This window comes from Oncorhynchus nerka, linkage group LG2 (assembly GCF_034236695.1).
Source record: "Oncorhynchus nerka isolate Pitt River linkage group LG2, Oner_Uvic_2.0, whole genome shotgun sequence".
In the NCBI taxonomy this organism is placed as follows: Eukaryota; Metazoa; Chordata; class Actinopteri; order Salmoniformes; family Salmonidae; genus Oncorhynchus; species Oncorhynchus nerka.
This window is the reverse complement of record NC_088397.1, coordinates 42,639,431-42,655,738: the sequence shown is the minus strand read 5'-3', so window position 1 is coordinate 42,655,738 and position 16,308 is coordinate 42,639,431. Positions and strand designations below refer to the sequence as shown.

At 41.5% G+C, this 16,308-nt stretch overlaps 3 protein-coding genes across 3 annotated transcripts in view; 2 read left to right on the top strand and 1 right to left on the bottom strand.

Annotated features, from left to right (window-relative positions):
- The first annotated feature begins 748 nt into the window (after nt 1-748).
- LOC115145326 (beta-1,3-galactosyltransferase 6-like) lies at nt 749-2,644 on the top strand. The gene is made up of 3 exons (XM_029686819.2): nt 749-976; nt 1,309-1,858; nt 2,035-2,644. The coding sequence occupies exons 1-3, from the start codon at nt 969-971 to the stop codon at nt 2,512-2,514; spliced, it is 1,038 nt and encodes a 345-aa protein (XP_029542679.1). The 5' UTR covers nt 749-968; the 3' UTR covers nt 2,515-2,644.
- Nucleotides 2,645-7,121: 4,477 nt separating this feature from the next.
- Nucleotides 7,122-9,689, bottom strand: LOC115135476 (protein kish-B-like). The gene is made up of 3 exons (XM_029670198.2): nt 9,537-9,689; nt 8,754-8,885; nt 7,122-8,412 (listed from the first exon to the last, which is right to left on the bottom strand). Exons 1-3 carry the CDS (start codon nt 9,544-9,546, stop codon nt 8,330-8,332), a joined length of 225 nt encoding a protein of 74 aa, XP_029526058.1. The 5' UTR covers nt 9,547-9,689; the 3' UTR covers nt 7,122-8,329.
- A 2,924-nt stretch (nt 9,690-12,613) lies between these two features.
- Nucleotides 12,614-16,308, top strand: part of LOC115135470 (mitogen-activated protein kinase 14A-like) — a 47,506-nt gene continuing 43,811 nt past the window's right edge. Inside the window, exon 1 of the mRNA XM_029670184.2 lies at nt 12,614-13,162. Coding sequence (XP_029526044.1) covers nt 13,044-13,162 — 119 coding nt within the window. The 5' untranslated portion in view covers nt 12,614-13,043. The remainder of the gene's footprint in view (nt 13,163-16,308) is intronic.

Below are 16,308 nucleotides of genomic sequence, written 5' to 3'. Positions count from 1 at the left end.
AGCTCAAATGTCCTTTTGAATTTAATGCCGAAATAAAGCCCTGGTTATACAACCATTTGGATCAGATACAATTTTGTGGTGTTTCCCCCCCAAAAAGTCTGGAGTAAAATCTAATTAATTTATATAATTGATTCTCTAGTATCCTTCTCCATCTAATAGCCTAATGGACTGAATTTTAGCTTGCAAATTACCTTGCAAATTCGAGGTGAAATTATTACATTCATTTGTTTTTTATTCTTCCATCACCTTCCGAATAAAAACCTCAGATGTCCCTACTTCTGAAAAAGTTAATCGGGCCAGATATGCTGAAGTTGACTCGAGTACCATTAGCCGGAACCCGAGAGTAATATGATTCTGCTGGACTCGGGAAGAGTATGAAGCCCCCTGTGTACGAGTCGATGTCGAGTTCCCCGACTCTCAAATAGAATAGGCCCGAACCCACCATGTTGACTGGAAAATGTTCTAATTTCTCAATGTTCATTTCTGTTGAAATTCTGCTCTTTTTTTCCCGTGGGAGGATGCCCCCGGACCCCCCTACCGGTTTTGGCCCTATATTTGCTTCTAATCCTAGAATTAGCCATGCTGGCAATTCATGTCTAGTGATTTTTATATTTATTTTTAATTTTTATTATGTTTCATAAGAAGAAAGGATATTTGTCGTGATATCCTATGTTTATTTGCTATTGTATTGTAATTTGATATTTAAAAAAATAAAATGATAATTTGACTGCGTGTGAACAGGGGCGAAAATGAACGTAAAGGCTACACACAATGATTTGCTCTTTTTTTTCAGTTAACGATTTTATTCATTTCCACCGACCAAAGAGCTCAGGGAGTTATACTGAACCAAATGGCTCGCGTTGTTTGTTAGCAAGCGAATTGTGAGCAGCAAATCATTGTTCCTCGATAGCTGTTGAGCTAGCCAGTCTGCTAACGTTTCGCATTTGTGTTAGCTACAGACAGAAGCAATGCCCAGGTAACTGTCATCAATGCATTCGACACCTAGCGTTGTGTGACACTGTCATGTACTGTAGCCCATATTCCCTCCTTTGTTTTGATTTTGATTGAATAAGCATGCTTTCTCTCGGGCGCTTGGAATTAGATTGGTCAGGTAATGTTAGCCAGGTTGCAAGCTGTTGGTGGTCTGGTTAGCCCAGATTAATAGCTAGCTGTTCAATACAGTTGATCAACTCTAGAATGTCTACTTCTTTAGCTACTTTCTCTGGGAGACATTCATTGACTGCTGTTGTTCACAGACATATTGTTTACAGATCTCTCTCTCCCCCTGTCTCTCTCTCCCCTTCTCAGTCTCCCCACCATGAAACTGGTTCGCCTCCTGTGTCGTCACAAGACGGCTCTGGCAATTGCAGGAGTCTGCCTATTTGCTGTTGTCGTCCTCTTCCTCGCCAAGTGTACCTCCGAGACCCTGAAACAGGGCCAGGTTGACCCGCCAGGCCTAGCACCCCACGCTGCCCACTCCCGGCCCAGAGCAGAGCATCCCAAGCCCCCCTCACGCCCCAAAGACCTCTCAGCCTTCCTTGTGGTCCTCATCACCACAGGACCCAAGTACACAGAGCGGCGGAGCATTATCCGCAGCACATGGCTGACTAAGAAGGACCCGGAGGTTCTAGCTATGTTTGTGGTGGGAACAGAGGGTCTACCGGCCGAGGATATGCAGAACCTCAACACAGAGCAGGGCCGACACAAAGACCTGCTCTTACTCCCCGAGCTGCGGGACTCGTATGAGAACCTGACCCTGAAGCTGCTGCACATGTACTCCTGGCTGGATCACAATGTAGACTTTAAGTTTGTTTTAAAAGCAGATGACGACACCTTCGCTCGCCTGGACCTGCTGAAGGTGTGTATTTTGATATGGGATGCGTCCCTGATGTTGGTACGCAGCCCTGGGGTGTTGTATGTTATGTGATTTTCTTTACAGTTTTGCCTTTTTTAAAACGTTTCTATATTGTGTGATATGGATAGAAACACATTTCTGTGCAAACACACAATAACATCTTCTCTTCTCATCTAAAGGAGGAGCTGAAGACTAAAGAACCCAGCCGGCTGTACTGGGGGTTCTTCTCAGGCTGCGGTCGTGTCAAAACTGCAGAGAAGTGGAGGGAGTCGGCTTGGGAGCTGTGTGACTACTACCTACCCTACGCCCTGGGTGGAGGCTATCTGCTCTCCTGCGACCTAATCCACTACGTGCGCATCAACGCTGCCTTCCTCAAGGTGTGGCAGAGCGAGGACGTGTCGCTCGGGGCTTGGCTGGCCCCCGTGGATGTCAAACGGACGCACGATCCACGCTTCGACACGGAGTTCAAGTCAAGGGGCTGTAGTAATAAGTACCTGGTGACCCACAAGCAGAGCCTGGAGGATATGTTAGAGAAACAGCAGACACTGCAGAGAGATGGGAGGTTGTGTAAAGAAGAGGTTAAACTCAGACTGAGTTATGTATACGACTGGAGCGTCCCGCCATCCCAGTGCTGCCAGAGGAAGGATGGAGTACCCTGATAACCCCTGACCCTGTCCATCCTCACCAATGTTTCCCCAGGCAGTATGGTGTACTCCCTCAGCCTTGCTCTGCCGTCGTCCCCCACCTCCCCTCTTGTTCTGTTGCCCCTCCTCAACTAAAACATTTGTTGCCATCCATAGAAGGTGTCTGTTATGGCAGCCCGCCTATGAAAATACCTGAGGAAAACACTGTTCCCTTTTTATATGTTTACTTGTTTATTTATTCTGGAGCCCTCACGGACTAAACTAAAGCAAAATGGTACCACAGAATAGGACAGGAGTCGATGTATTTATTATTAACAGCATGTTGGGAGTGAGTGTACTTAAAGGAACTGGTATTCAGCTTACTGGTAGGACAATAAAGAGACCCAAGATTGTTTATTTTTTACATATCCATAATCAACGTTTCAGTGAAAGTGCCGATTTGAGCCATTTTTAGCTAATTTTCCACCGCAGTCCCTGGGCAGGTTATTCAAAACAATAACAATACAGACAATCATTGAGCAGTAAACACACGCAGAGCAACATAGGACAAGCAACACGTAGCATGCAGACAGAGCAATAGCACAAAAAGCAACAAAATACATAATAGCAACAAAGTGTTTTCACACCTCAAAAGCTACAAATAACATGGAAAGCAGCCATACACAGCTAGTGATTATGTTCACAAGTGTGATTGGCCTTGAGCAATGTCTTCATGTTTTTTGTGAAGTTGCGATAGGTGCAGTTGTGTGTGTCTGATGGCAGTGTATTCCAGACATGGGAAGCTCTCACAGAAAAAGCAGATTGACGAAAGGTGTTTTTCCTTCAACTGTAGTCACCTCTCATGGCAGACCTTGTGGATCTGCTGCCATGGGTTTGGGTTTTCTGAATTAACAAAAGTCCTGAGTGGAGGGGGAGCCAGGCCATTTAGGATCTTGAATACAAGACGTGTCGTTGTATTGCACAAGATTTTTCCAACTCAGGAGCTCATGCTTTCTGAGGATGTGACAGTGATGATGGCTATTGGGCTTCCTATGAAGCACTTTGAGAGGCTGTTTGTAGATAGACAATGGGTTTTAATGTTGTACAGCAAGCTTGGGCCCAACTAGTCAAGCAGTATGTTAAGTGGGGGAGTATCATAGTACAGTTTTGCTACCTCAGTAGTCACAATTTCATATAAATTGGAAAATAGCTAGGTTGAGTTACCTTTTTCACCTGCTTTTTAAAAGAGAGTTTGGAATCAAGTATGATGCCAATGTACTTAAAATCTGACACCACTTGGAGCTTCTCCCCTGACACATAGACATCTGGTTCAGTAGCATCAGTTGCCCTCTTTGTGAAGAACATGCAGACTGATTTTTTTCTTCACATTGAGATGCAAACATGAGTCACTGAGCCACTTTGTAACCTGGACCATTACAGTAGTGAGTTCTTGTGCAGCTTGTTGTTTGCTCTTTGCAGGCACATATCACTATATCATCTGCATACATTTGAACTTCAGACCAAGTACAGACAGAAGGCAGATCATTAATGTACAGGCTGAATAGGAGGAGCCCCAATATCGAACCTTGGGGCACGCCCACATCATAGTGTGGGCGACAGCTCATTGCTAACTGACTGACACACTTCGTTCTGTCTTCAAGGTATAATTTCATCCACCTCATTCTTGTCTATATTTACAAATTCCTGGGTCTGTCTTTGAGTGAAAGTGGACCTATTGGTGAATGTGATGAAAGTGATTATATTGATATGAATATGGTGCTTATTACCTATTGATGAGGAACAATGGCCCAGAATTATACATTCAGAGCTTGATGGTGTTTAGAGTTGTATTGATGTTAAAAATGTATAATGTTGGCCTCTCTCCTCTCCCCTGATTATTGAGAGCCTGTTCTGTTCTGCTGGGAGATTTAACCCACCTGCTGTCTGTGTTAGGTCGACGTATTTGCAAAGCCCAGTGATGCCCAACAGAGCTGTGTGTGTTTTCAGCTGAGCTTCTGTATTGGCAATTTTCCAGCTGGCATTTGGTTACTTTTCAACAAACGAAAAAATAACTGCTTCCATTAAAGATGTTGAAAGAAATTGTATGACTGTCCTCTCCTCATCGTTTGTTTAAAACATTTTGACCTATTAAGCATTTCATTAAAATGCTTTTGAAAAGTGTATTTTTGTAATAAAATCTTTATTAAGCAGTTATTTGTTGGAATAAAATGCCATCTACCTTTGTTACTAAGACCAAAGCCAGCAGACTTAGAGCTGTTTTGGCACAGTTTTCCGGAACTGAGATGGTACTCATATCAATATGTATACACCTATACTTATTGGTACTGTATATCTGTAATTTAGGAATAAATAGTATTATTCTACTACTGTAAGCTATATAACAACATTGTCTCAGCGGGCCTAATATGACAGTTAAATCTGGTCTCCCATTATAACCTGGTCGTGTTGACTGTTAACTGTTTCCACCATCTGTGACTGAGCATCAGCTCGCACTGGTGGTCACGGTGTATGGGAGATTCCAGGACGGGATTGGTCGGATTCCAGGATGGATGAGGTCATGGATAATGTCATCGTGGCCCTTGAAAGACAGAGACGATTAAATGGGCCTTTTCGACAGACGTAGCTCCCTGACAGAGGAAGAGGAGATTGTTACATTTTTTATAGGGCTGTCAAACGATAAATGCAATCGGATTAATCGCAGGATTTGCTGTTATTAATCCCGATTTATTGCAAATTCAGAATGTGCTTAAAAGTAAGCTGTAATTTAATATTGAAAATCATTGCAATCATTTGTCTTGATTTGGTCCAAAATCAGGTACATTGATAAAGCACACTTTATTTAACTTCAACTGTTTTTAGCTCTAAATGATGTTTAGTGTATTTAAAATGCTTTCAGACAATACGATTATTCACAGCAAAAAAATATGTTGCACTAAAATAACATAAAAGGTTAACTCAAGTTGACTGGTTAACTCTGACAGCCATATTTTTTTGTTAACCATAATTGCCTTAGTATTTACTGAAGATTACAAAGTAAATGGTTATTATGTAGTAATTGCTGGGGAAAGGAATAGGACACTTCATTGAGGTATTGTACGAGTCATCTTTAAGGTAATAAATTATTGTTTTCCATTACTATTCATGCTCTTTGGCAAGATGAAATGTTATTGCCAACAAAATGCACAATAAAGAACTCACCTCTCCTGTGGCTTCTGATATCCATTTCCTGTAAACACCTGTTGAGAGTGGAAGATAAGCAATATATAGGAATTCACACAACAGTAGGGAAATCACAATAACTCTCGCAGTGATGTCAAAACATTTATCTTATATTGAAGTCAACTTTATAACTCTCCTTGAAACACACTCACTGTATCATGATAAACCCCCACTTCACAAAAAAAAAAACCTGCCTTACCTGTGTGCAGGGATAGTCACATAACAGCTGAACTGCAGCTCTGAAGAAAGAGGGAAGCTTGTGCTCTCTCGGGATGAATCTTGATTGAGGGAGAAGTTCTCGCACACACACAGACATGCACGCCAAAGTAAAATCTTGGTCTTGTTTCCAGGTCAAGCTATCCCATCACTCGGAGTTGAATCAGCAGTGGTGTAAGTGAATGTTGAACAGGATCATCTTACAGCTCTATGCAGGTCAAATCTGATTCCCTGTCTAATTGTCGCTCCCTCCCACTCTCCCTGGTGTTACAGCTGCTCAGCTCAAGAGAGAGCGGGGGGTCGAGAGCAGATGGGGAATTATCCACCTGAGAACGCAGACAGCAGTTAACATCCATTTCAAGAGAGTTAACCAAATATGGATATTGAGATTCTTGGAGAAAGGTAATATTCCCGCGTTTGCGGAGACTGCATTCACGGTAAACGCTGCATATGTCAGCTCAATCGGAAATTACCTTTAAATTGCAAACGCACAATAACGCGCAATTTCGGCGATACGGATTGAATCAAGCCCTAGGTTTGTTTCGTTTGAGGAGTGTGAACATAATTCTGTAAAACAATCAGAAAGAAACAAAGGAGATCTTTCATTGGACCTTTTTTTTAAAAATCCCAGTCAATGGATCATCAACACCAGTTAACATAATCATTTCTAAAGTATACAAAACATAATGGTGAAAGCAATGAAAAGGGATATTGTCAGTCTATTCTACCCTCATCCACAATTTAACCCACCATTATCATACAAGAGTGCTTTAAGGGTTGCTATCTCTCCAACAATGGGCTCCCGAGTGACGCAGCGGTCTAAGGCACTGCATCCGAGTACGAGAGGCGTCACCCTAGTTTGAATCCAGGCTGTATCACAAACAGCCGTGATTGGGAGTCCCATAGGGCGGCGCACAATTGGCCCAGCGTCGTCCGGGTTTGGCCGGTGTAGACCGTCATTGTAAATAAGAATTTGTTCTTAACTGACTTGCTTAGTTAAATAAAGGTTTTAAAAAATAATAATATATAAATATATATATACACACATGTCTACTACTTACTGTAGATTAAGACAACGCCACAATGTACATGTTATTGAGCTGTGGTCATGAGTTGCACACTTTCATTGACAGAGGTTCTCATTGCATCTTTCACTAAAACATACTGTAACATACTGCACTGTTAAGTTGTTTTAAGTAATTTTTAAAAATGTATTTTCCCCAAAGATGACGAGCGCTATTGTCACACAACATACAGCGGGCCAGTCACAAAGCACTGGTGCAGAAATCTGTAGTGGTTTTTCCAAACAGGGAAATCATACATAAATTACAGAGCAAAAAAAAGAAGAACAGAGGTTGAAAGAAAATAAGAGGTTAAGCTGGACACCAAGACATTTCTCCTATATTAGTTTTGTTTGTGAAAATTTGGCAAGGAACCAAGAGTTTACCTGAACATGTGACCTTATAGCTTTTAACTATGGCCCAGGGTTATTCCTGGTTGTTGAAAAATGATAGTGACAATAACCATGACAACGTACAACCACTTTAACGTTAAAAAATACCTTTGAATAAACAAAGAGATATTTAGACTTAACAACAATGCATGTGATGCTCTTCTCTATGGTGCTCTACAGAAAACAGCTTTTTCAAATCTATTATACTGACTTTCCCCCCTAAATATATACAACCGAAGTCTGACTTTAAACAGGAATTAATATTTTCCACATTATTTTAGGCTATTCCTTTATACCAGTCCTTTCCCCAGAATAAACCGTTGAGAATGGTAATAATAAAAAACCTATTTCTGCTAACAACAGTATTAAATAAAGATACTACTCAACACATGAGCGTGCTGAGTACATCAGCATGCTGACACTACTTAGCATGCTGACATCTCTATCACTGTGATCCCTAATCCATTCCAGGTGGACCACGTTTTTGTTTCAGCCCAGAGCTAACACACCTGATTCAACTAATCAATGGCTTGGTGACTGGTTGAGCAATTGAACAGTAGAATCAGATGTGTTAGTGTTGAGCTAGAACAAAGAATGTGCACCTCAATAATAGAAACACTGTTCTATAAGATCTGTACAGGAAACTCAGGGTAAACTGGATGACAGTTGTGTCATGCAGGGATGGATGATGTCAGGTTTAGAAGAGTGCAGTGAGCTACAGGGATCTTATTTACCTAATGTGGGGCACTATTGGCTTATCCTTATCCTTTACAGGTCCTGGGTGAATAAATTGGGAGTGTTGGGCACACATTGTCCAAACAGTGTCCATGGGTGGCAACCCGCACAGGCCAATCCAGCCCAGCCAAGCCTGGCCATGTCCGGTCCACTCCACTCCACTCCACTCCATCCTAGTCCAGTCTGGTCCATCCCAGCCTGACACGGTCACTTTAAGGAGACCAGGTACAATGCCATCGTCAGACAGGTTATCGCCACAGCATGGTGGAGTCTAGTCCCAATCACTGCAGCTGAGAGATGAAAGAGAGACGGAGGGAGAGAGAGAGCAAAAGAGACCAAGGAAGACAGAAGGGAGACAGAGAATGGGGGTGCAAGACAGAGAGAGATGGAGGGATACAGAGAGGGCAGGGATACAGAGGGGAGAGAGATACAGAGAGGGGAGGGATGGACAGATAGGGGAGGAAATAGAATGGGGGAATGAGGGAGAAAAAAAACAGTACCTCTCTGCTTCAGACTACGATGAAACTGTAGCATAGCTTTTTGGCTGTAGTTAGAAACACAAACCCAGTATTTATATCCCATTATTCTATTACATAGATGGAAATGACTACTTGATTGATTGATGGCTTACCTTTATAGAACACCCCCCACACACCTTTCTTTTCTGAGAGTAGCCAGCTGTTGAGGCGAGGCACCTTCTTGAGGTATGCACATGTACAGATGAACAGAATCCCAAATACCACAATCCCATCCAACGAGTACACTGAGGAGAGGAGAAAAAAAACACATAATTTGGTCTGAAGATGACATCTGGAGATATGGATGGTGGTTCAATTTTCGATGATGAACTACCATTGCCTTGGATATTTTAATATTTTATTGACAACAATAGATTGACAGATTGTATCTTGTTGAAGCTAGCACACAATCACTTCTTGATGTCTACAGCAATTGTAAAATACCATTGCCAGTGAAACCAGTTTGACAGCTAGGCTACACTTGATACCTGTGTGATTAGCGTGCTAGATACCTAGCTATGTCAACATCAATTACAAAAGCAGGGTTGATGCCAGTAATAGCTAGGTGATTTATAAACGTCCCACCAAACATGTCACAACACAGATAGCTAGCTACCAGATGGGCGTATTAGAATGCAAATTGACGATGCACTTTTCAGTTCATAAATCAAAATGTTAGCAAATTTATGTTGGCTAGCTACAGTACGGTCTGTAGCCACGTCTACAGAACCATATGGTAGCTAGCTAGCAAAGTAGCTGGCACAATGATAATTAATCGAATCACAAAGGGAGAGCTAGCTAACTAAAGCTACAGTATATCGCTAACGTCTGCTTCTTTACTTTGAAAACAGTGCATCTCCTGTAAGATTACCTATAAAACGTCACATCAAACGTACCATTTGTCATGTTTGCAGTTTGCTGTTGTCCAAGACTGTGTTGAAGTCTCAGTTATTTTCAAAGGTCCATGTTGTTGTCAAATGTTGTCCTCCTTCCCTGTGTTAGTCAGCAGCCAGCATGACCAATCGAGTGACAATTAATGGATGGAAAACAAATGACAATCCGGGTTCATCAGGACAGAGCAATGGAACTCAGATATTGTGAGTAACAAAACCAAACCAAAGATGGTTTAGAAACTCTGTGGACAAACTGGGTTAGTAATGTATTTTTCTTAAATGTTTAAATGTTTGTATTTTTAATCTACGGTCTCCTCCACATGAAAGGGACAATTCACACCAAAATCAAAGTTGGTCAGGTGATCTTTGTCCCAGCCAATTGTGTATCAAGGAGAGATAGAGTATATTGAAAAATCTTGGAGGGTTATGGAGCTTCACAGTGGAGTGTCTGTAAGAACACTAGGATCTCAGTTCTCAGTTGACTAACTATTGTTGCACCCATAAAAATCTGTCAGTTTAAGCTAGAGATATCTGTTTTGTTGCATGGGCTGCGTCTCAATCCACTTAATCAGCCTATGTCGGCCTTCCACATATGTGGTGGATGTTTTGGCCTACTAACTAATATGACCCCTCTATGGAAAGATGAGACTCTCACAAAGCCCAGTAGGACTGGTATGAAGGTAACCTGGTACCGGTTTAAAAAATGAATGGAAGTATGGATGTTAAATATCTGTTAAAAAAACTAAAATATTTCCTCATCTTTCTTATATCTCCTAGATATAGGACAGACAATTCCAAACCTTATTCCTTCTGTTTTTCCATATCTTAGTTTAGTAGAACCCATAAAGATGGATGGATTATTTTTAAGCAATAATGCATCCAGGTGAAACAGGGGATGAACTTCAGAAGGTAAGGACTAGGAACTATATTACACATTCAACATGTTCAAACACTACATGCTTCCAGTCTATGAGGTTGCCAGACTGATTGATTGGAAGTAGTGATGTGCAGTTCGTAAACGAACTGGCTGCAATGAATTCTACAGCAGCATTAATATGCGCTCCTCCGGCTCAGTGGCTCAGGATACAGCACTTGCTCTGACCCACTGTCTATCCGACCAACTATGCGCACAGAAAAATAAATCATGCTGCAGGCAATGTAGAGAAGAAAAAGACATGTTTAGAACTGATAATTGATCGCATGGTGCAATAATTAATGCAATGAATTGATTATTATCGATGGACACAGCTTTGTAGAACCAAAACATGGCATACACAGCTCAACTCGAACTCTAGTACGAATCGTTTGGGGGGCTGCAGTTTGTAAACAATATTGTGCTAATCTCCCTGGTGGCAGTCAAGCAATTGCATTCCGCCAAGAGTCGTTCACATTCTAGTCCGGTTGTGGCCATAGACCTTGTTTGAAACGTATCAATAAATATTCTTATTTGTAGGCTATGCCTAGAGATCAGAAATGTACATTGTTTGAAGCACACTTTTATGATTCTTATTCACAAATGACAGCTCCAATAAGCCCCCTATGGCGAACAAGAGGCTTGTAGAATCCGTTCAAGTTTTTTAATTCATCGTTCGCCGGTAGGGGGTCCTGCGTGCTCTGAGCATTACTGAATCAAATTAAAGAAATTAGTCGAACGTTTTGTTCTTTTGACTGAACGAGTTGAAAAGATCTGAGTCAGTAAAAAGAGCAAACTTCCCATCACTAATTGGAAGCACGTGAGCCTAATTAAGGTGTGTTGGGGGAGGACGTTAGCCTCGTACGAACCATCCTGATCTTGCAAGCTCAAATTCTGTTTTGCTCTATCCGTGTAGCGAAATGGAATGTGAGCTAGCGAGATCAGGATAGTTTGTATGAGGATAGGAGGACATACAGCCCCTGTAGAAACCTGGAAATGGGGGTGATTGGTGGAAATGTCAGTCGGGAAATGTGTGGATTTTCTACATACTGTATATAAAGCTAAACAAATAGGGTGTAATGAGTGTCTTTGATATAAATGTATAGCATGCGTATGCTAATCGTTAGCTGCAACCTAATTAAACTAACAAGCTAGGCCTATGATTACTGCAAGTAAAAATGTATGCAGCAGGCTCGTCCAGATGGCAATACAAAATATTGGGGAAACATCAAGATAGTAAGGCCATCATACCACTGCGATATGTTAAATAAGCCCAACGGGTCAATCACTATTGCATACATATTTTTTTTTTCAACATTTCAACACAGTTTCTAAACCTGTCTTTGATTTCAACATGTAGCCTACAGTGAAAGGCAAAGGATATTAGGAATTACTACATATTTCAGTGGGATTTCCCTGTCGGCCAAACTCAAATCACTTGAGATGTGTGAATAGGGAGAGGGTAGCACTTCAGGGGCTTATTAAAACCGATTCTGTTGCAAAACGTTTCTTAAACGGAAGCAACCTGAACAAAACGGGTAGGGCCCTACCTGAGTTTGTTCAATAGAAAAACGTATATTTTTTTTCAACTGTTTGGACTAATGATTACACCCAGTTCACGGTCCCTCTCAACACAGTTAAGGGGCGCGTTTGAGTGGCTGAAGCAAATGACAGTAGACAAATGTCGAGGAGTAAAGTTGGGGAAGGTGCAGCGGTGATAGCCGCATTCAGACACTGGTTTTTCAACATGGCAGTGTTGCAATTGTTTATAAAAGTGTTTTACATTGTACAGTCAATTAGTGAGAGAGAAACCCAAATATCACCGTTATTTGTATATGTCCACTGTTCGACATGAATGGCAGCAACGTTGGTTAATTAATAATGCAGGGGTGGCTTCGGGATGAAGTTGGTGAAGAGCATAGAGATAGAGGACTTATATTTATATTTGTATATATTTACTTTTTGTATATATACTTTAAAATGGCAGAAGCATGGTGGAAGCCCTTAATGTAGGCCGTCATTGTAAATACGAATTTGTTCCGATTTGCCTCGTTAAATAAAGGTTAAATAAAACAAAAATGGGGCTGACAATGCAAAGCGTCCCTTTGGCCACTAGAGGACTCTATTATTATCTATGGTGAAGAGCAACTGCAAAAACTTGCAGTTGAATGCAGTCAAAACGTCATGACCTTTGATCGCATAATTTTTGTGAAATTCATGTCCACATGTAGGCGCAAATCGGACAATTTTTAACCACTTAATGCAATGAATTTTGAAAGTCGACTTGACAAAAGTGATCCGCTGAACGTACCCATGAACAGGATAGCAATCTGCAGAGAGGAGAAATCAATCATAGCTCACTGTGTTTCGGGCTCTGCTGTTCAGTCATAGCTCACTGTGTTCAGGCTCTGCTGTTCTCATGTAGTGCACTGGATAAAGTTTGCACGGTCCGGAATGCGCGAGACCAAATTCGTCTATTGGTTGTGTCAACAATAGTTATCGTTGTATTGAGTTCTAGGCACCACCAGCATCACTAGTACCACGCAAACGAGGAAACCGAAGTTACGACGGGCTTGTTTGTCTGCATTCTGCAGGGAATGTTTCCCAAGGAGAGACCCACTTTCTACCGACAGGACCTCAACAAGACGATATGGGAGGTCCCGGAGCGGTACCAGACCCTGTCCCCGGTCGGCTCGGGAGCCTACGGGTCCGTCTGGTAGGTACCTTTCCAGTAAATCAACTATATCTACGAGAACTAGAACCTGCTTAGTGAACTCTGCTCCGTCCTACGAAATATATTCCATCCATATTACAAGTATATAAACTACAGATACTATAGAGTTACCCCGTTCATAGACGCTAAATGCTTATGCCCCTATTGACGGTATAAATATTTTGACGAAGTTTTGCTTTCCCTTGCGGTACGGTTTGGGAGAGATAAGGAACATAATTTTCATATCAGTTAAAAAAAGGTTAAATTACTACGCACCTCGAGTCTTTTAGGGGCGTAAGTAAGTTTTTGTTGGGGGCTCCCACCTTGTAGCAAAACATTTTTAGTGACCCCCCCCCTTGTCAGCAAAAAGAAATTGACATTTTAAAGTTAATTTCCTGCAATTCTACACATTTTGCCATGACTTACAGTGCCTTGCAAAAGTATTCATCCCTCTTGGCGTTTTTCCTATTTTGTTGCATTACAACCTCTAATTTACATGTATTTGATTTGGATTTCATGTAATGGACATACACAAAAGAGTCCAAATTGGTGAAGTGAAATGAACACAGCGTTGTACGAGATCTTCAGTTTCTTGGCAATTTCTCACTTGGAATATCCTTCATTTCTCAGAACAAGAATAGACTGACAAGTTTCAGAAGAAAGGTCTTTGTTTCTGGCCATTTTGAGCCTGTAATCGAATCCACAAATGCTGATGTTCCAGATACTCAACTAGTCTAAAGAAGACCAGTTTTATTGCATCTTTAATCAGAACAACAGTTTTCAGCTGTGCTAACATAATTGCAAAATGGTTTTCTAATGATCAATTAGCCTTCTGAAATGATAAACTTGGATTAGCTAACACAACGTGCGATTGGAACACAGGAGTTGTGTTTGCTGATAATGGGCCTCTGTATGCCTAAATAGATATTCCATTAAAAAAATCTTTCTTTCCAGCTACAATAGTAATTTACAACATTTAGCAATATCTACACTGTATTTCTGATCTATTTTATGTTTTTTTAATGGACAAAAAAATGGCTTTTCTTTCAAAAATAAGGACATATCTAAGTGACTCCAAACTTTTGAACAGTAGTGTGTGTACATGCATACATACATAAACTCAGGAAAAAAAGAAACACCCCTTTTTCAGGACCCTGTCTTTCAAAGATAATTCGTAAAAATTGTAAAGGGTTTAAACACTGTTCCCCATACTTGTTCAATGAACACCATAAACAACGGTCATTACGACACTAAAAGCTTACAGACGGTAGGAAATTAAGGTCACAGGTACAGGTACAGGATGGCAACAACAACTGCCCGAGTTATACCAGGAATGCACAATCCTTCCATCAGTGCTCAGACGGTCCGCAACAGGCTGAGAGAGGCTGGACTGAGGGCTTGTAGGCCTGTTGTAAGGCAGGTCTTCACCAGACATCACTGGCAACAACGTCGCCTATGGGCACAAACCCACCTTCGCTGAACCAGACAGGACTGGCAAAAAATGCTCTTTACTGACGAGTCACGGTTTTGTTTCACCAGGGGTGATGGTCGGATTTGCGTTTATCGTCGAAGAAATGAGCGTTACACCAAGGCCTGTACTCTGGAGCGGGATCGATTTGTATGTGGAGGGTCCGTCATGGTCTGGGGTGGTGTGTCACAGCATCATCGGACTGAACTTGTTGTCATTGCAGGCAATCTCAACGCTATGCGTTACAGGAAAGACATCCTCCTCCCTCATGTGGTACCCTTCCTGCAGGCTCATCCAGACATGCCCTCCAGCATGACAACGCCACCAGCCATACTGCTCGTTCTGCCCGTGATTTCCTGCAAGACATTGTTCTGCCATGGCCAGCGAAGAGCCCGGATCTCAATCCCATTGAGCACGTCTGGGACCTGTTGGATCGGAGGGTGAGGTCTTGGGCCATTCCCCCCAGAAATGTCCGGGAACTTGCAGGTGCCTTGGTGGAAGAGCGGCAAAGGAAGAACTGGCAAATCTGTTGTCGTCCATGAGGAGGAGATGCACTGCACTATCTAATGCAGCTGGTGGCCACACCAGACACTGACTGTTACTTTTGATTTGCGCCCCCCCCTTTGTTCAGGGACACATTATTCCATTTCTGTTAGTCACATGTCTGTGGAACTTGTTCAGTTTATGTCTGTTGTTGAATCTTGTTATGTAAATACAAATATTTACACATGTTCAGTTTGGTGAAAAATAAACTCAGTTGACATGGAGAGGACGTTTATTTTTTTGCTGAGTTTACATGCATTCAAGTGTTTTTTTAAAACTATTTTCTGCATTGTAGAATGATAGTGAAGACATCAACTATTAAATAACACATGGAATCATGTAGTAACCAAAAAAGGTTAATCAAGTCAAAAAATATATTTTAAACTTGAGATTCTTCAAAGTAGCCACCCTTTGCCTTGATGACAGCTTTGCGCACACTCTTGTTGGAGCTAGAAACACAAGCATGTCGCTACACCCGCGATACACATGTTTAGCAGATGTTATGTGACAAATAAAATATATTCAATTTTTTTTATGAACTATTGCAGAGTGTAGCAATCTGCAATGTTTCAAATCACAAAATCAGGCCAGGGGATAATTTGCTTCTCAGCATTTTACGATAGCTGCCTACGAAGTGTCAGTCAGTGTAAAAATGAGGTTACTGTAACCAGATTGCTGTGCTACGTACTCTTCTGAGTGATTTGGGTCTGACTGTCTTTCAAACATCAGATTATCTTTGTTTTTGTGCAGATAGAAAATAAAATGTGCCTCCCAGGTTGGTTTTCCTGTATACAAAAATAGATTAGATAGCTTTTTCATTTACGAGAATTTAACAGTCTAGACGAAAGACTTCAGTCGCCTATTCACTACTGCCTCTCAACTAAACAGCACATATACAACAACGTTAATGCATCATCTGTCAGTTGTAGAAACCCGACTGTGTATGCTTCTTGTGCCTATCCCAAATCAAAATGTGACGTCTTTGGCATGCATGGTCATGATTAGGCTACTGAATGAAAAACATTTTATGCATGATGATAACAATGTAGGCTAGGCATACGGGGTGGGTATTCCAATGGTCCCACATGATGTTGCTTGAACTTGGCTGAATCATTATGCTTACATCTGAATGTAATCA

Excerpts from the sequence above, each read along its gene's own strand:
- LOC115145326 (XM_029686819.2), top strand. Across the intron at positions 1,859-2,034 it reads CTCGCCTGGACCTGCTGAAG|GAGGAGCTGAAGACTAAAGA; the intron begins GTGTGTATTTTG and ends TCTCATCTAAAG.
- LOC115135476 (XM_029670198.2), bottom strand. Across the intron at positions 8,413-8,753 it reads GTGGGGGGTGTTCTATAAAG|CTGCAGTGATTGGGACTAGA; the intron begins GTAAGCCATCAA and ends TTCATCTCTCAG.